The sequence below is a fragment of the Colletotrichum navitas genome (assembly GCF_030913465.1).
Source record: "Colletotrichum navitas strain CBS 125086 chromosome Unknown LY79scaffold_23, whole genome shotgun sequence".
NCBI lineage: Eukaryota > Fungi > Ascomycota > Sordariomycetes > Glomerellales > Glomerellaceae > Colletotrichum > Colletotrichum navitas.
In genome coordinates this window covers 58,274-75,606 of record NW_026850569.1, presented here as the reverse complement: position 1 = coordinate 75,606, position 17,333 = coordinate 58,274, and the positions used below count along the sequence as shown (strand labels likewise).

The window sequence follows — 17,333 nt, the reverse complement described above, 5'->3', positions numbered from 1 at the left end:
ATCCCTCACGAATATCCGTAATCCAAAATGATCTATTGTGTACCCCAGTCAAACATGAGACCCCTTTCGAGCCCATTCGGGAGCACCGGGATCCGAGAAAGGCGAGGTGCATAGGTTTGCAAACCACTCGTCAGTGCTGTTCTCCTTCGAATTCCAACTGCGCTGTAAGGTCGGGGTTAGACGGCTTATGTGTTCAATCGCGAATATGCAATCTCTCGGTGGTGGTGGCGGCAGCGGCTCACGCGCTTCCTCTACTGCCGCCGTCATTTCCACTGTCTGTAGGTCTGTCATATTTTGTGTACGAAGCCTGCTTCCTCCAAGAAATTTGAGGCTCTTGACGACGCTGCTGCTGGTGTAATAGCGACTTGATTGTTGCGTCTGCTTGCAGCCACGTGTGAGGAGAATATTAACAGCCGGAAAACATGCGCAAATCATCCCTATGCTCACCTCCGCGGTCCTGATTGTACGATCAGTCTTCATGGTCGGCGATTGTTAAAGTTCAAAGCGGCACTGGGGCCTTGACAAACATACCCAAGGAGGTTGAAGCGGATGAAGTCGACGGTTTCATCCTTTGTCTCCTGCATTCTAATCACAATGACCATCCGGGCGAGGCTCGCTGCCGTAGCGATGCCCCCCGCGCTGAGCATACCCATAACTTTCAACCGTTTCATCCATGACATCCGGAGGCTTGCTGCGGTAGGGATCGGTATGATGAGAACAGCCAAGTCGGTGACAGCACTGATGATTGTGTCGGCTACAAATATTGCTCGTTGGTCGAGACAAGTGGCGTGAGAATTCGGGTCCCAGAATCCGCCGATGGGTTGGCAAATAAACGTTTTCAGAAAGAAGACGGGGACGTAATATCCGGCCATAAAAGCGATCGTTACGTATATCCCGATTTTCGTCTTCTGGTGAAAACTGAAGACTCTAATCACAATCATAAGAAGTGCGACCTTCGTGAAGAATGAGTTTGGGCCGTATACAAGGGTGTCGGCATATAACCCCAGAGAGGATGTTAACGTGGGCTTTCCGCCACGTACGGGAAAAGTCATCTTACCTTCATGAAACCTTCCAAATTCTCTTTCGACAGTTCGTAGATGTGATATCCACCGCCGTAGTGACTCACTTGCGCCGCAAGAGTCAGCTCAAAAAAAAAAAAAAAAAAAAAAAAACAGATAGTGTGGAACTACTCACTCACGAGCGCCGTGGAGCTATACCCCAGCGTTAATACCTAGTCGTCGATTAATATGTTTCCTTCCTCAAGACCGATTGACCCGTCTCTTACCCACGCCAGCACAGCCACCCCTACGAAGTGTCAGCAAACACCACGATGCAGGAATTCGGCAATGATAAGGCTTACAATCTTCGGCATGGAACGGCGGGGCAACCCATGCTTTAGCATAGATACGTAGCAGCATGAATAAGGTTACGACCGAGACGGAGAGGATTTGCGATACAAGATTGATAGTGTGCAGAACGTCTTCTGGGTGTTGCAAGTCGGGTACTACGCCTTCTGGCGGCGGGGCTGCCCCCTCTACGATCGACATATCGCATTGAGTAGTGTGGGGTAAGGCATGGTCGTTTCGCAGTCGCGAGGTGGTTGAAGGGATACACGTGCTGGGACTGGGGAATGAGTGGAGGCAGTTTCGTTATCCAGCAAGTCTCGATGCCTGGAGAAATAGCATCTTTGTATTGGTCAGGATTTGGGATAGGTTTATCGAAAGTCGGTGAAGGGAGAGAAGCTCTGATATATCCTCAAACGCGCCGTACGATCCGGCGGCTTTGAGGCACGAACATTACGACTTTCTACCAGGCTGAGGAGATATTGCATGGTGGCTCCCAGATAGAACAAAGTCTAAATGCAATATTGAGAGGTTGACTGCGGGCGTGCATCCCCGACTCTCCTGACCTCGTGCTGCCCAACGCCCGCACACTGCGCGCTTCACTGCACAGAAGAAGCTTATTTACTCGGGTATGGCGAGTGGGGGGAGGTAGGGCGGTATAAGCTTCCCGGATTCAACAACAGAAAGCTCACTAAGGCTTATAATAAGGTCAGTATCCGAACAATATCCGAACACTGCCATTGATCGGTACTTGGATAGAGAGTTGGGTTATTATTTCGTGGCTGGAAGAGGGATTTACGTAGTAAACTCAGAGTCTAACAGCTGTAAGTTGTCCGGAAGGCTTGGTGTCGTTGAAACCGACGGGAACATAATCCTCTCAATCCTTATCTACTGATCTACCTATTTGGTTTCACGAGTCAAGTAGCCGAGGATTTCGGATCGAGAACAACCTTGCCGCGTATCCGTCGCAACAAGACTACTGCAATATGGAAGCTCGATCGCCAACTACTACTGGGGAGAGACTAGATCTAAGTCCGCATCCGATGCTGAGGGTTGTGAGCAAAAAAGTAAACCCTCTGGTTTGATCTAGCCCTTTCGACAATTATCAAACTTGGAAAAGGCTGATTGCATTCCACGGCTTCTCTGTATAAAACCAAATGTAGCATTGCACCTGACTCGCTGAGCACTACATGGGCGCTTGAAGAGTCCAGTGGTTCATCCTAGCGGCCTCTTATTGGACTACAATTTGGTAAAATGCGGCAGGGTCCCTTGTCTATTATTTTTTATGCTGTAGCTATGTATTTAAAGTTTGTCAAAACGTCCATCTGAACAGTTCGTCTTGTCTGATTATCAATTGGAGTAGGTATAGCGATTACCAAGTCTTCTGACCAAGCGTATACTGAAGTTGTCATTCTGATCACCTCATTGCGATGACTGACAGTCCAAAAGCAAAAGGAAAACCGCATATTCTCTATGCCGTGCCCCCACGAGAGGGGCATATGCGGCCCGCGCTCCAAATAAGCAAGCACCTGCTCGACAACGGCTTCAATGTCACTATTCTGGGAACAAAGAGATGGCAAGAAACAATACAAGCAGCTGGTGCCCATTTCAGCCCTATCCTTGGGCTATGGGGAACGCTTGACGACGCAACTCGCTGGCCAAAAATCGCGCATGCCCCAAGCCCTGCAGTACGCCTTGCTGCGTCCCTCGATGGTGGATTTGTTTCACTTTTACCGAGCGGTCTGGAGTCGATAAGGTTCGCTCTGGCGGCCATTCGCAGGCGGCAACCTGGATGTCACACCCTCGTTCTTTCGGATACATGCTTCTCTGGAACGTTGGCTCTGCGATTGCAGACCGACCTGCCGGAAGGATTTGACGAGGGAGAAGAGGTCAGAACAATCGGGATCGGAGTTGTGCCAACTTTCTGGACCAGCCCTGAGAGACCTCTTTGGGGATCAGGATTGCCCTTCGACAACAGTGAAAGAGGAATAAAGCGGAATATGCAAGCCATTCAAGAAACTTGGAATGCTGCTGCCGAAGAGCGTGCGAGATGGGTTTTGGCGATGATGGGCTGCGCCAAGGATGTCGAATCCTTGTACGATGACCTTTCGCCCACGATCCAACACCCCTTTTGGGATGCGTCAACAATCTGCCACGACACGACACTTCAACTGTGCCTCCCAAGCCTTGAATTTCCATCGTCAGACTGGCCGGAGAAAATCAAGTTCGCGGGCACATTACCGATCAAGCCCTTGCCGCCAAACCTTACATACCCAAGCTGGTTCAGCGAGATCCTGTCCAATAGCGCGACTCTTCACCCGCCAACTTTGGACAGAAAGAAAATTGTCTTTGTAGCACAGGGCACAGAAGTGTTGGATCACCAGGAACTGATCATTCCTACGATGAAAGCTCTAGCATGCCAGGATGATGTATTGGTCGTTGCCTGTTTATGCGTGGCTGGGGCCACTCTGGAGACTGGCAGCTTCAACAACGGGAAGATGCCTTCCAATGCCAGGATTGTCGACTACTTTCCATATGACGCAATTCTGGCACATGCCGACGTATTCGTCTCCAATAGTGGATATGGAGGATTTCAGCATGCAGTTGCAAACGGCGTCCCTATGGTACAATCCGGCAATGTGTTTGATAAGCCGGTCATTGGGAGAAGAGTTGAATGGTCTGGCTTGGGTGTGTATATGGTTGAGTCTCCGCCGACTGTGAAGGACATTCACCTTGCCATTACAAAGGTGCTGGGTGATGACAGGTATCGAAAACAAGCGAACGTGCTCAAGAAAGAGGCAGGAAGATTCGACCCTCTAAAGAAGGTGATGGATGAGATCTTGTTGCTAGCGGGCTTAAGCTCATAGGCCTTTAGCAAATAACATGCTTGAGAGTGTCTGAACTCACTGGTAATAGCATTGCATGATCATCAAGTCTTTGATGGTTCGTCCAATGGTATTTTGCGAATCAGCCACCATACCCATCAGAGTATACCGATAGACGGGGGAACTATAGTTAAATCAGGTAATAATGAAAACAGACGGAAATAATGACGGCGGCATCATCAAAGTAACTAGTAGCCAGCGATTAATCTCAAAGGTAGAATGTGGCTAGTGTGGGGACGAGTATACTCTTGTCCAGTGGTAGAAAACAGAACAAAATATCTTCAATCTGGGGAGCGTTTGCATAAGTTCTTTCCTCGAGCCGATGTGTATGGTGAATGTGATGGATGTTAGCCTAGAAACTACACGTGGGAAAGCTGTCACGATAGCTTAGTACATAACTGGCACTTGGCGTCAGCTTCGTCATGTGCTTCATTACATAGTGTTTCACTTATTACTCGCATTAATTGCCTATATATAGGAGTATTCTTTCACGTCTTTAGTGTTATATGATTAAGTATCCTTCACTCCTATTCTTATATACCCTGTTGTGTGCTCCAACTGGTGGCAAAAGAAAACTGGGAACTAACGTCGTGGTAAGAATCGGTAGACTTAAAGTCCAATGGCCAGTGACGAGGCTTCATAATAGCATTCTATCCACGCACGGGTAAACATCAATACCCATGCATCTATCTATCTATTTTCTTTACCTCTCGCCCTTCTCCTTCTTGGTCAACACGCACATCTCTGCCATACAGTCGATGCTTGCAATTTCTGACGACCAAGCGTTTTTTGGTGTAATTCCCTCCGGTGAAGACATTATATCGTCAACAAGCTCGTGAATCCAGCGGATAAAGGTTTTCTTGTTGAGATTGGTCCTGGTACTGTCGCCACCGTACTTATCCATGAAGCTTGTTTGCAAATCCTCGGCGAAGTAGACGCCGCCAGGACGAAGATACGGCCATAGCTCCTGAAGAGACGTCGTTTGCTGGTCCATAGTATGGCCGCCGTCGTCGACAATGATGTCCACCAGCCTATCAGCTGTGACCTCGGCGCCAACGTGGTGGAGAAACGGCACAGAAGACTGGTCCCCGAAGAAGATGACGGCTTCTGGGTTCTGGGCCGCCCAGACAGAACCGCATTCCTCATCGTACTCGACAATGTTGAGTTGGATAGTCGGGAAGTACGTGGTCCAGATGGGGTAAGAAGCGCCGGGTCCGTAAGGCTATATAGTTTTCTCATTTTCAGCACACAGCCATCATTGACAAGCTTGTTGGGACCATTGATTCTTACCATGCCACATCCCAAACCAATCTCAATCATTTTTACAGACTCATCGCGGAACTGTGCAAGGTACTTGTCGTACAGCAAACCGTAATTGTGAGTCGTCACCTTATCAGTACCACTTTTGTGAGCCAAATCCGTGAACGTGGGTCGGTTGTCGTGGTTCTTGCTTCCAAAGATCGGTTTATTCGAGGCTGGGGCAGCTACAGGTGAGTTTCCTTGTGTGTCATGCGGAGCATCATCTTGCGTGCCCTGAACGATGTTTTGCGCACCTTTCTGACCATCGGATTGTGGAGAACTGTACTAGAAGCATTAGTATTGATGGCACAGAAGAACTGGAAATAGATGCGGAAGGAAGTCTTGGATCGGGGAAACGTACCTAGACCATGGGTTTATCGGAGAGAGCACTTTGGGGACCTTGTCACCCGACATGTGCAGCGTCCCGAGGAGGAGGAGAATTGATGCACAAACGAGAAGAAACGAGAGGTACCGTGGAGTCTGAATCATCTTGACTGATCGTGATAGATTTCAGCTGGAGGACGTACTGACTGACTGTTGCTTCATAGAAGAACGTAAAGATGGTTGGGACAAGGTGAGCAGACTGTATTGTATTTGTATTCTATATCACCTGGATCAATTGATTCGAGAGATGAAAGATGAAGGAATGATGGATGGAATCCAACAATACTTCTGCGGAAAATATGAAGGGATAGGTACATCAGCTAAGCTAGTCTCGCCTTCTTAGTGACGGTAATGAGAACGGTTGCGGGTAAAATGATGGCCTTATTTTGGTAGATTTACGGCCCTCTAACCATGTCTGGTAAAGCTAACCATATTCAGCAGGCATTCGCCACAGCCACAGCGACCAATCCGGAGTAACTAGAAATACTGTATTCTGTCACCCTAACCCTAACTAACTCTAACCCTAACCCGAGTCCTGACTAGAATCCTAACCAGCCCTAATCACCCTAACCGTAGAGAAGATTTTAATTAGAATGGTTAGAATAGCTGGGGTTGGTTAGGATTCGGATTAGGGTCAGCTTTAGTCAGAATTCGCGTAACAGAATATGGTATTTCTAGCCGCCCGTTAGACTGAGGAGGGGGGGGCCGTGAAAATACCAAAAGGGGGCCGTCAATTTACCTACAACCATTAAAACAGGTAAATTGCCTTGAAAATGTAATCTTCTGTGCTAATGTTGCTCTCAGGGATAGTTGGGGTACAGAATTCATATTAGATAAGGAACAGCGTCCTTAGAGTACGTAATGACTATAATCATAATCCTTGGTAAGTATGAAGGGGTGGGCAAGTCCGCTTAGCTGATGCCTCATTCTTACCTTTGTGGCTTTTGCGCAGAGGCTGTAACAGGGAGAACTACCTCTGGAATGTAATATTCAGTGCTAACAAAATTCTTGGTGATGGTGGGCCTAAAGTGTAACATAAAGTTAGTACAGAAGGGGCAAATTAGCAATACTGAGAAGCCAAATACGTCTACTGAGAATATTAATGAATATTAGTGTTCGTTTGACGGTGAATATGATATCAAAAGCGAAGAGAGGCTGAGGAAACTAGGACGTGCTGTCAGTCTTACTCCGAGCTAGGGATGGACAAGGAATGGGAACATCCAAGAATAAAGGTGATACTTTTTACTAAAAACGAAAGTCTCTTATCTGGAGGCGGACAGGGCGATGGTCTTTTGACGGGTGGCGGGTGCAAACCAGGTAGCATATGCCTTCTAGCTTCAGTGATTATTTAGTAACGTCCATCCGTCTCTCGACTCCCGAGGCGTAGCATCTGAAACTGGATGAGATCAGGCCCTAGAATCAGGGTTGGCCAAGCTACCTAACGTATCCCATGGGTTTAGAACAAAGATCAAATCAGAGAAAGCCCGACCAAGGGGGGTGATGCTATGTCGAGGGAAGAATTGAGGTGAGGCATGGGGCAAAAGTGAGTCGAACAATTCCTGACTTTGGTCTACAGCTGGAGGGATAGGCACGAGCTATTTTGGATGGCGTAGAATGTATGTGTGTATGTGCGTGAATGGGTGTGCTCCCTGGAAGCCAGGCTTGAGCATATGTATAGTGATCTTTGAAATTATGCCTCTGGCAATTTATTTGGAAAGGGAGGACCAAGGCGGTTTGCTTACGAAACGTGGCGTTTCTAGGGTTAAAACAACAGTTTGCCATTCAACGCAGGACGCGTGTAACTTGGTTGAAAGTGTGAACCCAACTCGATCACTCGTGGAAATGCACCGCCAGAGACGTAAGGAAGAGGGGGGGGAGGATAAGACATGGATGAGACAAAGGCACATTGGGTCTTGATCCAGCGGCTGCGGCACTCCGGAAAAGCCACCAACCCAAGGTAGAGAATGGCAATGTCTCATGCCAGCACTTGATCTGTGGTCGTCCCCCAAGCCACACATACTCACCTTCGGCTGAAGCATGCATTGACTCTCCAGATAACAACAAAAATTGCCAGAAAATTCATTTACTGAAATTCACGTGGGTTTATCTCTAGCCTCAACAGGAAACGGGGATGCTAGACTCGCTAGACTTTGCGAGCTTGAGGCGTCGACAGGGGGCGAGGGTTCTTTTCCATTCCAAAGCCGCCCCAGTTGTCTATATATTACTTGACGTACAAATTTAGGCCAAGGTGTGTTGAAAAAGGTAAGTACCGTTATGGTCATGTCAAGATACCCCTGATTAATTATGAAGGCGCTCCGTTGACTGTATATGGAACGTGCAGTGGTGGGCTCTAATGAACTGCAAGCCATCTTTCTGTACTCCTTTATTATTACCTCCGTAGCACATGTCGTTGCAGATTTGAAAAGTGACCTTGGTATTTCCATGCACCTCCAACCCTTGGCTGTGGGAGGATTTTAGAAATGCCGATCAGGCGCTTCTCCTACAAAACAAGACAGCCAGAAGTCTGTTCCACTTCGGCACCACGCCTCGAACAGTTTCTTGAATAGGACTTGATTATCATGATGTCTAAAAAGCCAGCATTTAGGCAAGGATCTGATGGCAGTGTGTCTTGGCTCAACTCAAAAGACGATGGCCAGCATCGCAAGGGAGCTCGAAGAAAAGTCTGCGATGGGTGAGTTCGGACCTGACGAGCGGTGGTTGCTGAGTATATCAAAGCGGCGGGGCGCGCGTCTACCAGACGAGGGTAAATGTCTTGGTGAATCTTGCAGTTGAGTTATTAAACCATATTCATGGCCTATTCTCCTGTTATGCTGGCAGAATCTTCTCGTGAGAGGCCGGCATTCAGGTTAAAGAGATTCAATCATGGCTACGACCGGATAGTTTGGACTAAGGAAGGTGTCACGATATAAGTGTGGATACTGCCCACGTAACGAACTGCATCGTTTTGTTACGTGACAGAAGGTACGTTCGTCAGCGGGCGGCATGCAAAGTTTCGTCCGCTTCACGTGACCTAAATTATTCAACCACCAGGGAGCGCACCGTATCGAAACCCAGCGAGCAAGCGATCAATTACAGCAGCAGTGGTCTACAAGGTTTGACCAGCTCCCGGAGAACACGGCGGACCGCAGCAGGCGCTCCCGAGCGCTCGAATCAATCGCGTGGTCGAAGAATACCTAGGAAGGGGCTACGGTTCGACCGGATGGCGAGCTGTTACGACGCTGTACACGGACGAGCCCAGCACAGAGAATATATGGTTGCTTGGAGAGTTTGACGAAAAGTTGGCGGTTGCCGAGATCGCATGGGGAACCCGAGAACAGATAGCTAATCGCGTCGGCCTCGGCTTTTCCCCCATGTTTTTTCCCTCTATTCTTTTCATCAGGATTTTCTCCGTCCCAAAAGTGTGGGTTTGGCGAATGGCAGGCATCGGCCCGGCTGAATGCTACCAAATAGAGTTCTTGTCTTGACGAGAGATGGTTGGCCGAGCCGAAAAGCGAGTAGGGCTTATGTAAGATGATATGCGACCAGGACCGGGCGTCGTGGGTTCGAGATGACAGAGCCCGAAAAGGCCGAGAGCTTTATGATGCCACTTCCTCATCTCACCTATGACTCGGCGCATCGCATCGCATCACAACACGTACCAAAATCCGGCAGCCTTCTTCCTCATAAGATCCAAACAGCACTCTGACGCCTCTCAGTCGTTAATTAACGAGCAAGCCTCTTTCGTCGGGCCTGTCCCAGCACTCGTTCTGAGATCAAATAAACAAAAGAAAGATAGCAACAAGAACGGAAAGCCATCGGCTGACGTCGGACAACATGTATGAGCCATATGCGGTAAACGTGCCGCCGACAGAGCGGCCCAAGATCCTCTGCCTCCACGGCGGAGGGGCATCGGCGATGATTTTCCAGATCCAACTCATCAGGCTGTCGCGGGTGCTGGAGCCGCAGTTTGAATTCGTCTTCTTGGATGGACCGATCGAGGGGGAGGCCGGGCCCGGGGTGCTCCCCGTGTTCGAGGGATGCGGACCGTACCGGCGGTGGGTGACGGACGACCCGTCGCTGCCGGCAGAGGAGGTGCAGCGGCAGAAGGAGACGGCGATGGAGCTGCTCAAGATGTACGTGCAGCAGACGGGGCCGTACGTCGGGGTGATGGGGTTCTCGCAGGGGGCGCGGGCGGCGGCGAGCCTGTTGCTCGAGCAGCAGCGGCAGCCGTTCGTGCCGTACAACCTCTTCGGGGTGTTCCTGTGCGGGACGTACCCGCCGTTCGTGCCGGACGACAAAAAGATCAAGGCTCCGACGGTGCACGTGGTGGGGCTGTTCGACCCTTGGAAGCCGGCGAGCGAGGAGCTCATTGAGCTGTGTTCGGAGCAGAGCACGCGGCAGGTGGTGAGGTTCGCGGGAGGCCACCATCTGCCAAACGTGCCTGACACAATTCAGAACATTGCGGCCATGGTGATTGATGTGTGGAAGGAGACAACGGGTGCGAGAGTCTGATGTTGCCGTCGTTTTGTCTAGTCGATGGGCCTGATCTTGGTCTTGGTCATGGCCATTGTCATGGCCATGACAATGGCTTATCCTCGGCGAGCCGGGCCCGAGAAGGCAGGCAGAGGTCGGATGGGAGGAAGGGAAAGGCCCTGATACCTATGAGTTGATTGGAGATGGGGCGGTGAATCGATGGCAATAGACGGATAGGCAGGGGGGGTTAGACAAAGTGGGAGGCGACGGCGTTGTTAGATGGGCGTGGTGATGATGGGGTTGGAAAGCGAGAGGAGTGCGGGCTTGGCACTGAAGTAGCGATAACGAATGACACTGATGAAGAGGCCTTTCATGTGGAATTGGCCTTTCATGTGGAATTGTGCCGGACACTGCACCATCGCTGTTGCAGCGACATGGTTGGGTCGGTCAGTCAATGATTGTGAATATGGTTGTGATAGGTTCTTGTGCAATATCGTCATGGAAAAAAAAAAGAAAAAAAAAAGAGACCACCCGAACTCAATCAACGGGCGGGCACAGGAAGGAGCGGTTGAAGCGTGGCAGCCAGGTTTTGACGCCAACGCAGTGGGGTCGACCATTCCTAGATAGGACTAGCGTAATCGACCATTCGATGTACCTGATTATCTCAGCACCACCAAACTCCCACCGCGTCCTGTTAAGGCTGCTGCTGGTCCACCTCCCCTGTCGTTCACAAGCATTGCCCCGCTGTCGGTCGACGTCACTTGCAGAAGGCGCGACGCACTAGCAGGCAGTCTCAAGCTTCGCTTCCTGGCTCTCTCTACCGGTACTATGCTATCTCTCCGCCATCCACCAAAAAACAGGGAATGGGGCGCGCGGCGCTACACACCTCATTGGAGAACAAGTTTGCGCCGCAGCTTCTTTTTGGTTTGTTTCTATTTACTCTTGTGTTTCTTGACCATCATTGCCGTCGTGGAACGTCCTTCTTTTCTTCCTTCTTTTGCCACAAGCTCAAGAGAAGGTGCTTTACTGCGAGTCTCTGTTCAATTGGCTTCTGTCGAAAGCCTCTTGCTCCCGCCGATATTACCGACGATAACGACGACAGCGACTACCAACACATCGCCCATAGCATAGGAAGGCTCGCTCCTACCGAACTACTTGAAATTCCTACCGAACTATTTGAAATTCCATCGTCGACGAGCGCGATTCACTCGTAGCCATTCGCCATGGCCGCCTTCAACTGGGTTTCCCGCATGCTTGGCTGGGACCGACACCCAAGACACCACCACGACTTCCATTCGGACTGGATTCGCGATGACCGTAGACGCCGTACGTAACTCTTCATAAACTTGCGTTCCCTTGGGCTCCTCCACCTGCCACCTCGCGATGCCTGTTCTTCAACCGCTTCCCCTTGCTTACAAGAGGGTCTACTGTCCCGCACCAGTCCTGCCCCATTACCGATCCGAACACCTCGAGTCTGCCATCCCCGCCCCCGAAGTCACAAAGGTCGCCCTGAAGCTCCGCCACCTAATTGAGCTGGCCGTGCCCTGTGAGCTGGACGAGGTCGACATCACAAAAGCCCACAGCACCATCATCACCCAAAAGGTCATCAAGGCCGCCAAGGAGGCTGGCGGCTCCCACTACGGCTCCTGTGTCGTCTTCTGCCTCATCGTCTGCAAGAGGTGGTTCAAGCATCAGGCACTGATAGAGCTATGGGATGCCGACCTGCATCGCGTGCGCGCCGTGGCCTGTGAGGTCATTGCTAAGGAGATGTGAGTAAGAGAATCAGCCAGAACAAGACTGTTAGAGAGAGAAGAAAAAAAAAAAAAACACCAGAAAAAAAAAACCGGCCTAGCGCTAACCATGACTGCTGCGCAGCATCGAGGGAGAAGAGGACCTCCAATACCTCATGCACTCGGTTCTGCTCCGCCGCTACTCCATCCTCGTCGACGGCGAGGCCACTCCTCCCGCCAACGTCATCGAAAAGGCCGTCGATCTTCACGCCGTTAGAATAATTGGTTCGTCGGGCTACCAGAAGTGTATCTCCTACCTGTGGAAGGGATGGCTGGTTCAGGACGAGAACGACCCCTCCGTCTTCGTCGACTACAAAGACAAGACCAACCCCTCCTTCCTTGTTCACATGGACCCCGACCGTATTCGCGCTCCCATGTACCAGAACGCGACGCAGGTCATCATCTCCCTGGTCTACATCGGCCTCTACACCGGTGTCATTCATTCGGTCAACGCCAAGGGTGTCTTGGATTCGGTCGAGGTGCTGTTGTACATTTTCACGCTTGGCTTCATCTGCGAAGAGGTCACCAAGTTCTGGAAGGCCGGCTACCACATCCTGGGCTTCTGGAATGCCTTCAACGGCATTCTCTACTTCTTTATCTCGCTGTCCTTGATCCTGCGCATCATCGGCCTGACCCATGGCGAAGACGAAGATGCGCGGAGGTACTACAGCGAGCTCAGCTACAACTTCCTGGCCTTCAGTGCCCCCATGATCTGGTCTCGCCTGTTGCTGTACCTCGACAGCTTCCGCTTCTTCGGCGCCATGCTCGTCGTCCTCAAGGTCATGATGAAGGAGTCCATCATCTTCTTCGCCTTGCTGGCCGTGTTGATCATTGGCTTTCTCGAGGCATTTGTCGGCCTCGACCTGGCCGACGATCTCGTCGCCGATGACATTACCTTCATCATATCGGCCATGGCCAACGCCATCATGCAGAGCCCCGACTTTGGCGGGTTCGACAAATTTTCGCCGCCGTTTGGCATCATACTCTACTACTGCTTTACCTTTATCGTCATGGTAAGGCTTTCCCGTTCATGGGATACCTGTTGCATTCACTAACCGCAGCGCAGGTCGTTCTGCTCAACATCCTCATTGCGTTGTACAACTCGGCGTACGAGGACATCTACGAGAACGCGAACGACGAGTACCTTGCGCTGTTTGCGCAAAAGACTATGCAGTTCGTCCGCGCCCCCGATGAGAACGTCTACATCCCGCCTTTCAACCTGATCGAAATAGTCGTTATTGGCCTCTTCTGGTGGATGGAAAAGTCCAAGTTCGAGCGCATGAGCGACTTCATCATGGGGATTCTCTACTCGCCTGTCCTCGTTGCTGCAGCCGTCTTTGAGACGCGATCGGCCGCCGAGATTAGAAGTAACCGGGCCCGAGGCGAGGAAGACGATGATACGATCGAGGAATGGGAGCAAATGATAGACCAGGTCGACTTTGAGTCTGACGGTTGGAACAAGGTGTGCATCACGGCCAAGACCAACCTAGATGTCGACCCCACGATTTCCGAGGTGCAAAAGCTGCGCAGCGAGGTCGAGGAGCTCAAGAAAATGCTGGTGGACATCTCAAAGGCCGTCTCGGCTGGAAATGCCGGAAACGCGCAAGCAACCAATAATCTGATCGACCTCGGCGAGAGCACCGCTCCCGCCGCTGCCGGGGGCTCGGGTAAAAACAAGAAGAAGAGCAAGAAGGGGGAAAAAAAGAACAAGAACAACCAACAGCCGGCCGGCGACGACAGCAAGGCATCAGGGGGATCCAGCTCGAGTGACGAAGAGTGAAGAGCCTTTATCTAATGGATCGACGAGGGGTGGTAGCCCATGCTGAGTTATGTTCCCCTTTTTGTGCTGGCGTGTATATCTCTCCTGGGCCGACATGTTACAAAACTTTGCGGGGTGACGAAGCAATTTTGATCCGATTTTCCGGCTACCCTGGCAGAGGTAGCATTGCGTTTGCAAGCGAGTCAGTACGGCAGCCTGCAGGGCGCACTGGTCCAAAAGTTAAACGGTTACTACACCTACCCCATTAGTTTCTAGAAACACTGCATATTATTAATTTAACCTGTACATAACTAATTAGTCTTTTAAATAAATTATCCTTTTAGATATATTTATATTACTCTATATAGCCTAGAATATTATAGTTCTACTTACCTAGATACCTTAATTATCTAATTAGTCTATAAATAGGGAAGTGTGTGCCCTAGAGTATATACCTAATAAAAGTATATACCTAGGGCTAATTATAGGCGCTTTACCTTAACTATAAATATATTTCCCTTTACTTTTAAACTTCTTCTCCTTTTCCTACGCCTAATTTAGAGTATATAAGTAACCTCTAACTATATACTCCTATTAACTTTTATTTAATTTATTTATCTTATTTACTTATTTATTTTACTTTTTAATTATTACTAAACTAATGTTTTTTTTATAGATTTTTATATATTTATATATTCCTAGAGGTGCCTAGTGTTACCTTATATATTTAATAACTTCCTTATATATCCCTATATATCCCTATATATTACTATATATTACTATATATTACTATATAATCCTATAGGTCCCTATACTTTTATCTACGCCTATTACTAACTATATAACTTCTATATATCTATATAGACTTATATATTATAGCTAAGCTTATCCTAGAAGAGATTAGAGGTATATAGCTCCTAGTAAATAATGCTATTCCTATATAGCTTAGTAATAATTCTACTAATATAGAAATTACTATACACTATTATAAGTGTATATATATATTTTATATATTTCTACTTTATTTTATACTAATTTATATAGTTACTATTAAGTATACTTTTTAGTAAGTTATTACCTAGTTCTTTAATATAGAAGACACTTTTATAAGTTTATATATATATTTCTTCTATAAGTACTAACATCTATATAGCCTTATATACTTAATCTCTATATAAAAGTGTCTAATAGTATCTATACTAAGCGTAAACTTAAGTATAAACGCGCATAGAACAGTAACTTAATCCTAATATAGGTATATAAAACTATATACCCTAGTTTAAAAGCTTACACTAGTTACTAGAAGGGTAATAGTCTATATATAACTTATATAGTTATCTTAAATACTACTACTTATACTAACTATATTTATAACTTTAGTGTAAGTGCCTATAGCTTTAGTAAGTTCTATATATTTCTAGCTAGTATTTATATATACTTATACTTATATATAGTTTTAGGTAATTATAAGTAATTTAGTAGTAAGCTATTTACTTTACGTAAGTCTAAGGCTATTAAGGCTACCTATGCAAAGATAGACTTTCTTATATAGATCTATAGGCTTAAGCCTAAGTATATATACTATATTAGTAATATACTTATTTCTATAGTAGATAAGCTTAAGTCTATAGGCTATTATATATATTTATATAACCTTAGTCTTTATTTATATATTTACTAACTTCTATATAAGTACTAATAATCTTATTAACCTTCTAATCTAGTCTAATAGTAATAGTAATAGTTATACCTAATCTATATATATTTATATATATCCTAGCTAATTTAACACTTTTATATATACTTTTATAGTAGTAGTTAAGAGGATAACAAAGGATATAGGGGTTTATAAAAGGATATAGGCCCTTATAAAAGGATATAGAAGTTTATAGGTCTTAGAGAAATATATATATTTAGGTAATATAGTATATACCTAGCTAGTTTTTTATAGTAAAGCGTAAAGTTTAGTAGATAAGGTTAGTTTTTTATAGACCTAGGCACCCTTGTATACTCTTGTATATTAGTTTTAGCCTGCCTAGGTCCTTGTGTTTCTAGGTTTTTAGATACCTAATCTTATAGTTCTATATATAAAGATTTTTCCCTTGTATACCTTTATATAGACCTATATATCTTAAAATTTTTTCCTCTAAAATACCTTAGACTAGTTACTTATTATATAACCTTATATAGTATTTTATACTTATTTAAGAAAAGTTAAATTCTAGATAGACTTATATAGTAATTATTATATACCTATTAAAAAATTATTAACTTTAAGTTTCTTTTACTACTTTTAAATAATTCTTACTTTTAATTAACTATTACTATAAAGTCTATATATAATTCTTAGTTCTTTTACTCTAATGTATTTTTAAGCTCTTTTTTAACTACTGTTTTTCTAATTAGAATATCCTTACTACTTTATATATAGAGGGATTTTAAATCTTATAATATAGCCTTAAAGATATCTAAAGATACTATTTACTATAGTAACACTAAACACCTAAATAGCTCTAAGCTATATATTATAATATAGTTTAGTACCTTTTATTAGAAGATAGTATAGTAAATATAGTCTAAGACCTAGGCTATAAGTTTTTTTACACTTTTATACGCTAATATAGCTATATTATTAGCTAAGACGTCCTTTATAAAGCTAATTATTAAGTTTTTCCTAAAAATATATAGGAATATCTAAAAAAGCTTTAGTATTAATAGAAAGGTTAGACTACACTAAGGCCTAACTTTATCTAGTTAATTAATACTTATAATAAGCTACTTCTGTTTAGGTTTAAGATATATACTACTATTAATATATACTCCTAGTATATTATATAGTTTTATATAAGGTTCTTTATATATACTGCCTAATCTATACTTACCTAGTACCTCTCTATTATTCTTAAATAAAAGTATATACCCTCTACTATTTATTTAGACTATAGTATAGAAGTAGCCTTTACTATAAAAGGGCATTAGTATCTCTTATAAGAGTATATAAAATATACACTATCTTAACTAGATATAGATATTCTTATAACCTTTTATAATTATTAGGTCTTTAGTAAAAGTATCTATAATATTAAGATTAAAAGTTAGTAGAATTAATTATATTAGGCCTAATCTATATAATAGAAGGTAAATACTTACTTATTTATATATATATTCTAAGATACTTACACTTTATATAAGGATTCTTTTATTAACTATAGTCCTTATAACTTTTTTCTCTAAATTCTTTTTCTAATTAGATTACCTTACTTTTTATTTATATACTACTCCTTTATAAGGACTTTTCTAACTTTATATACCTCTAGAATAATTATTATATCTATATATAAAAGAATTAGCCTTATAGCGTCTATAGCTAGCCCTAGTTACTCTTTTACTAGCCTAATTA

At 45.7% G+C, this 17,333-nt stretch overlaps 5 protein-coding genes across 5 annotated transcripts; 3 read left to right on the top strand and 2 right to left on the bottom strand.

The window, feature by feature from the left end:
• Positions 1-193: 193 nt before the first annotated feature.
• LY79DRAFT_589528 (uncharacterized protein) lies at positions 194-1,547 on the bottom strand (the record flags this gene model as incomplete). The annotated part of the gene is given in 5 exon segments (XM_060561045.1): positions 194-237; positions 256-314; positions 532-1,025; positions 1,058-1,125; positions 1,361-1,547. 5 exon segments carry the CDS (start codon positions 1,545-1,547, stop codon positions 194-196), a joined length of 852 nt encoding a protein of 283 aa, XP_060415030.1.
• Positions 1,548-2,773: 1,226 nt separating this feature from the next.
• Positions 2,774-4,210, top strand: LY79DRAFT_684861 (UDP-glucuronosyl/UDP-glucosyltransferase; the record flags this gene model as incomplete). The annotated part of the gene is made up of 1 exon (XM_060564635.1): positions 2,774-4,210. One exon carries the CDS (start codon positions 2,774-2,776, stop codon positions 4,208-4,210), a length of 1,437 nt encoding a protein of 478 aa, XP_060415029.1.
• Positions 4,211-4,713: 503 nt separating this feature from the next.
• Positions 4,714-6,226, bottom strand: LY79DRAFT_550874 (hard-surface induced protein 5). The gene is made up of 4 exons (XM_060557593.1): positions 5,889-6,226; positions 5,782-5,807; positions 5,519-5,703; positions 4,714-5,450 (listed from the first exon to the last, which is right to left on the bottom strand). The coding sequence occupies exons 1-4, from the start codon at positions 6,014-6,016 to the stop codon at positions 4,932-4,934; spliced, it is 858 nt and encodes a 285-aa protein (XP_060415028.1). The 5' UTR covers positions 6,017-6,226; the 3' UTR covers positions 4,714-4,931.
• Positions 6,227-9,745: 3,519 nt separating this feature from the next.
• Positions 9,746-10,423, top strand: LY79DRAFT_589525 (oxidoreductase; the record flags this gene model as incomplete). The annotated part of the gene is made up of 1 exon (XM_060561044.1): positions 9,746-10,423. One exon carries the CDS (start codon positions 9,746-9,748, stop codon positions 10,421-10,423), a length of 678 nt encoding a protein of 225 aa, XP_060415027.1.
• Positions 10,424-11,230: 807 nt separating this feature from the next.
• Positions 11,231-14,376, top strand: LY79DRAFT_550851 (potassium ion channel Yvc1). The gene is made up of 4 exons (XM_060557592.1): positions 11,231-11,710; positions 11,826-12,153; positions 12,260-13,187; positions 13,241-14,376. Exons 1-4 carry the CDS (start codon positions 11,608-11,610, stop codon positions 13,952-13,954), a joined length of 2,073 nt encoding a protein of 690 aa, XP_060415026.1. The 5' UTR covers positions 11,231-11,607; the 3' UTR covers positions 13,955-14,376.
• Positions 14,377-17,333: the final 2,957 nt, after the last annotated feature.

Coding starts and splice junctions, on each gene's coding strand:
- LY79DRAFT_550851 (XM_060557592.1), top strand. CDS start 11,608: ATGGCCGCCTTCAACTGGGTTTCCCGCATGCTTGGCTGGGACCGACAC. Junction 11,711..11,825: donor TCGCGATGACCGTAGACGCC/GTACGTAACTCT, acceptor GTCCCGCACCAG/TCCTGCCCCATTACCGATCC. Junction 12,154..12,259: donor GAGGTCATTGCTAAGGAGAT/GTGAGTAAGAGA, acceptor ACTGCTGCGCAG/CATCGAGGGAGAAGAGGACC.
- LY79DRAFT_550874 (XM_060557593.1), bottom strand. CDS start 6,016: ATGATTCAGACTCCACGGTACCTCTCGTTTCTTCTCGTTTGTGCATCA. Junction 5,808..5,888: donor CCGATAAACCCATGGTCTAG/GTACGTTTCCCC, acceptor CTTCTAGTACAG/TTCTCCACAATCCGATGGTC. Junction 5,451..5,518: donor TTGGTTTGGGATGTGGCATG/GTAAGAATCAAT, acceptor AAAACTATATAG/CCTTACGGACCCGGCGCTTC.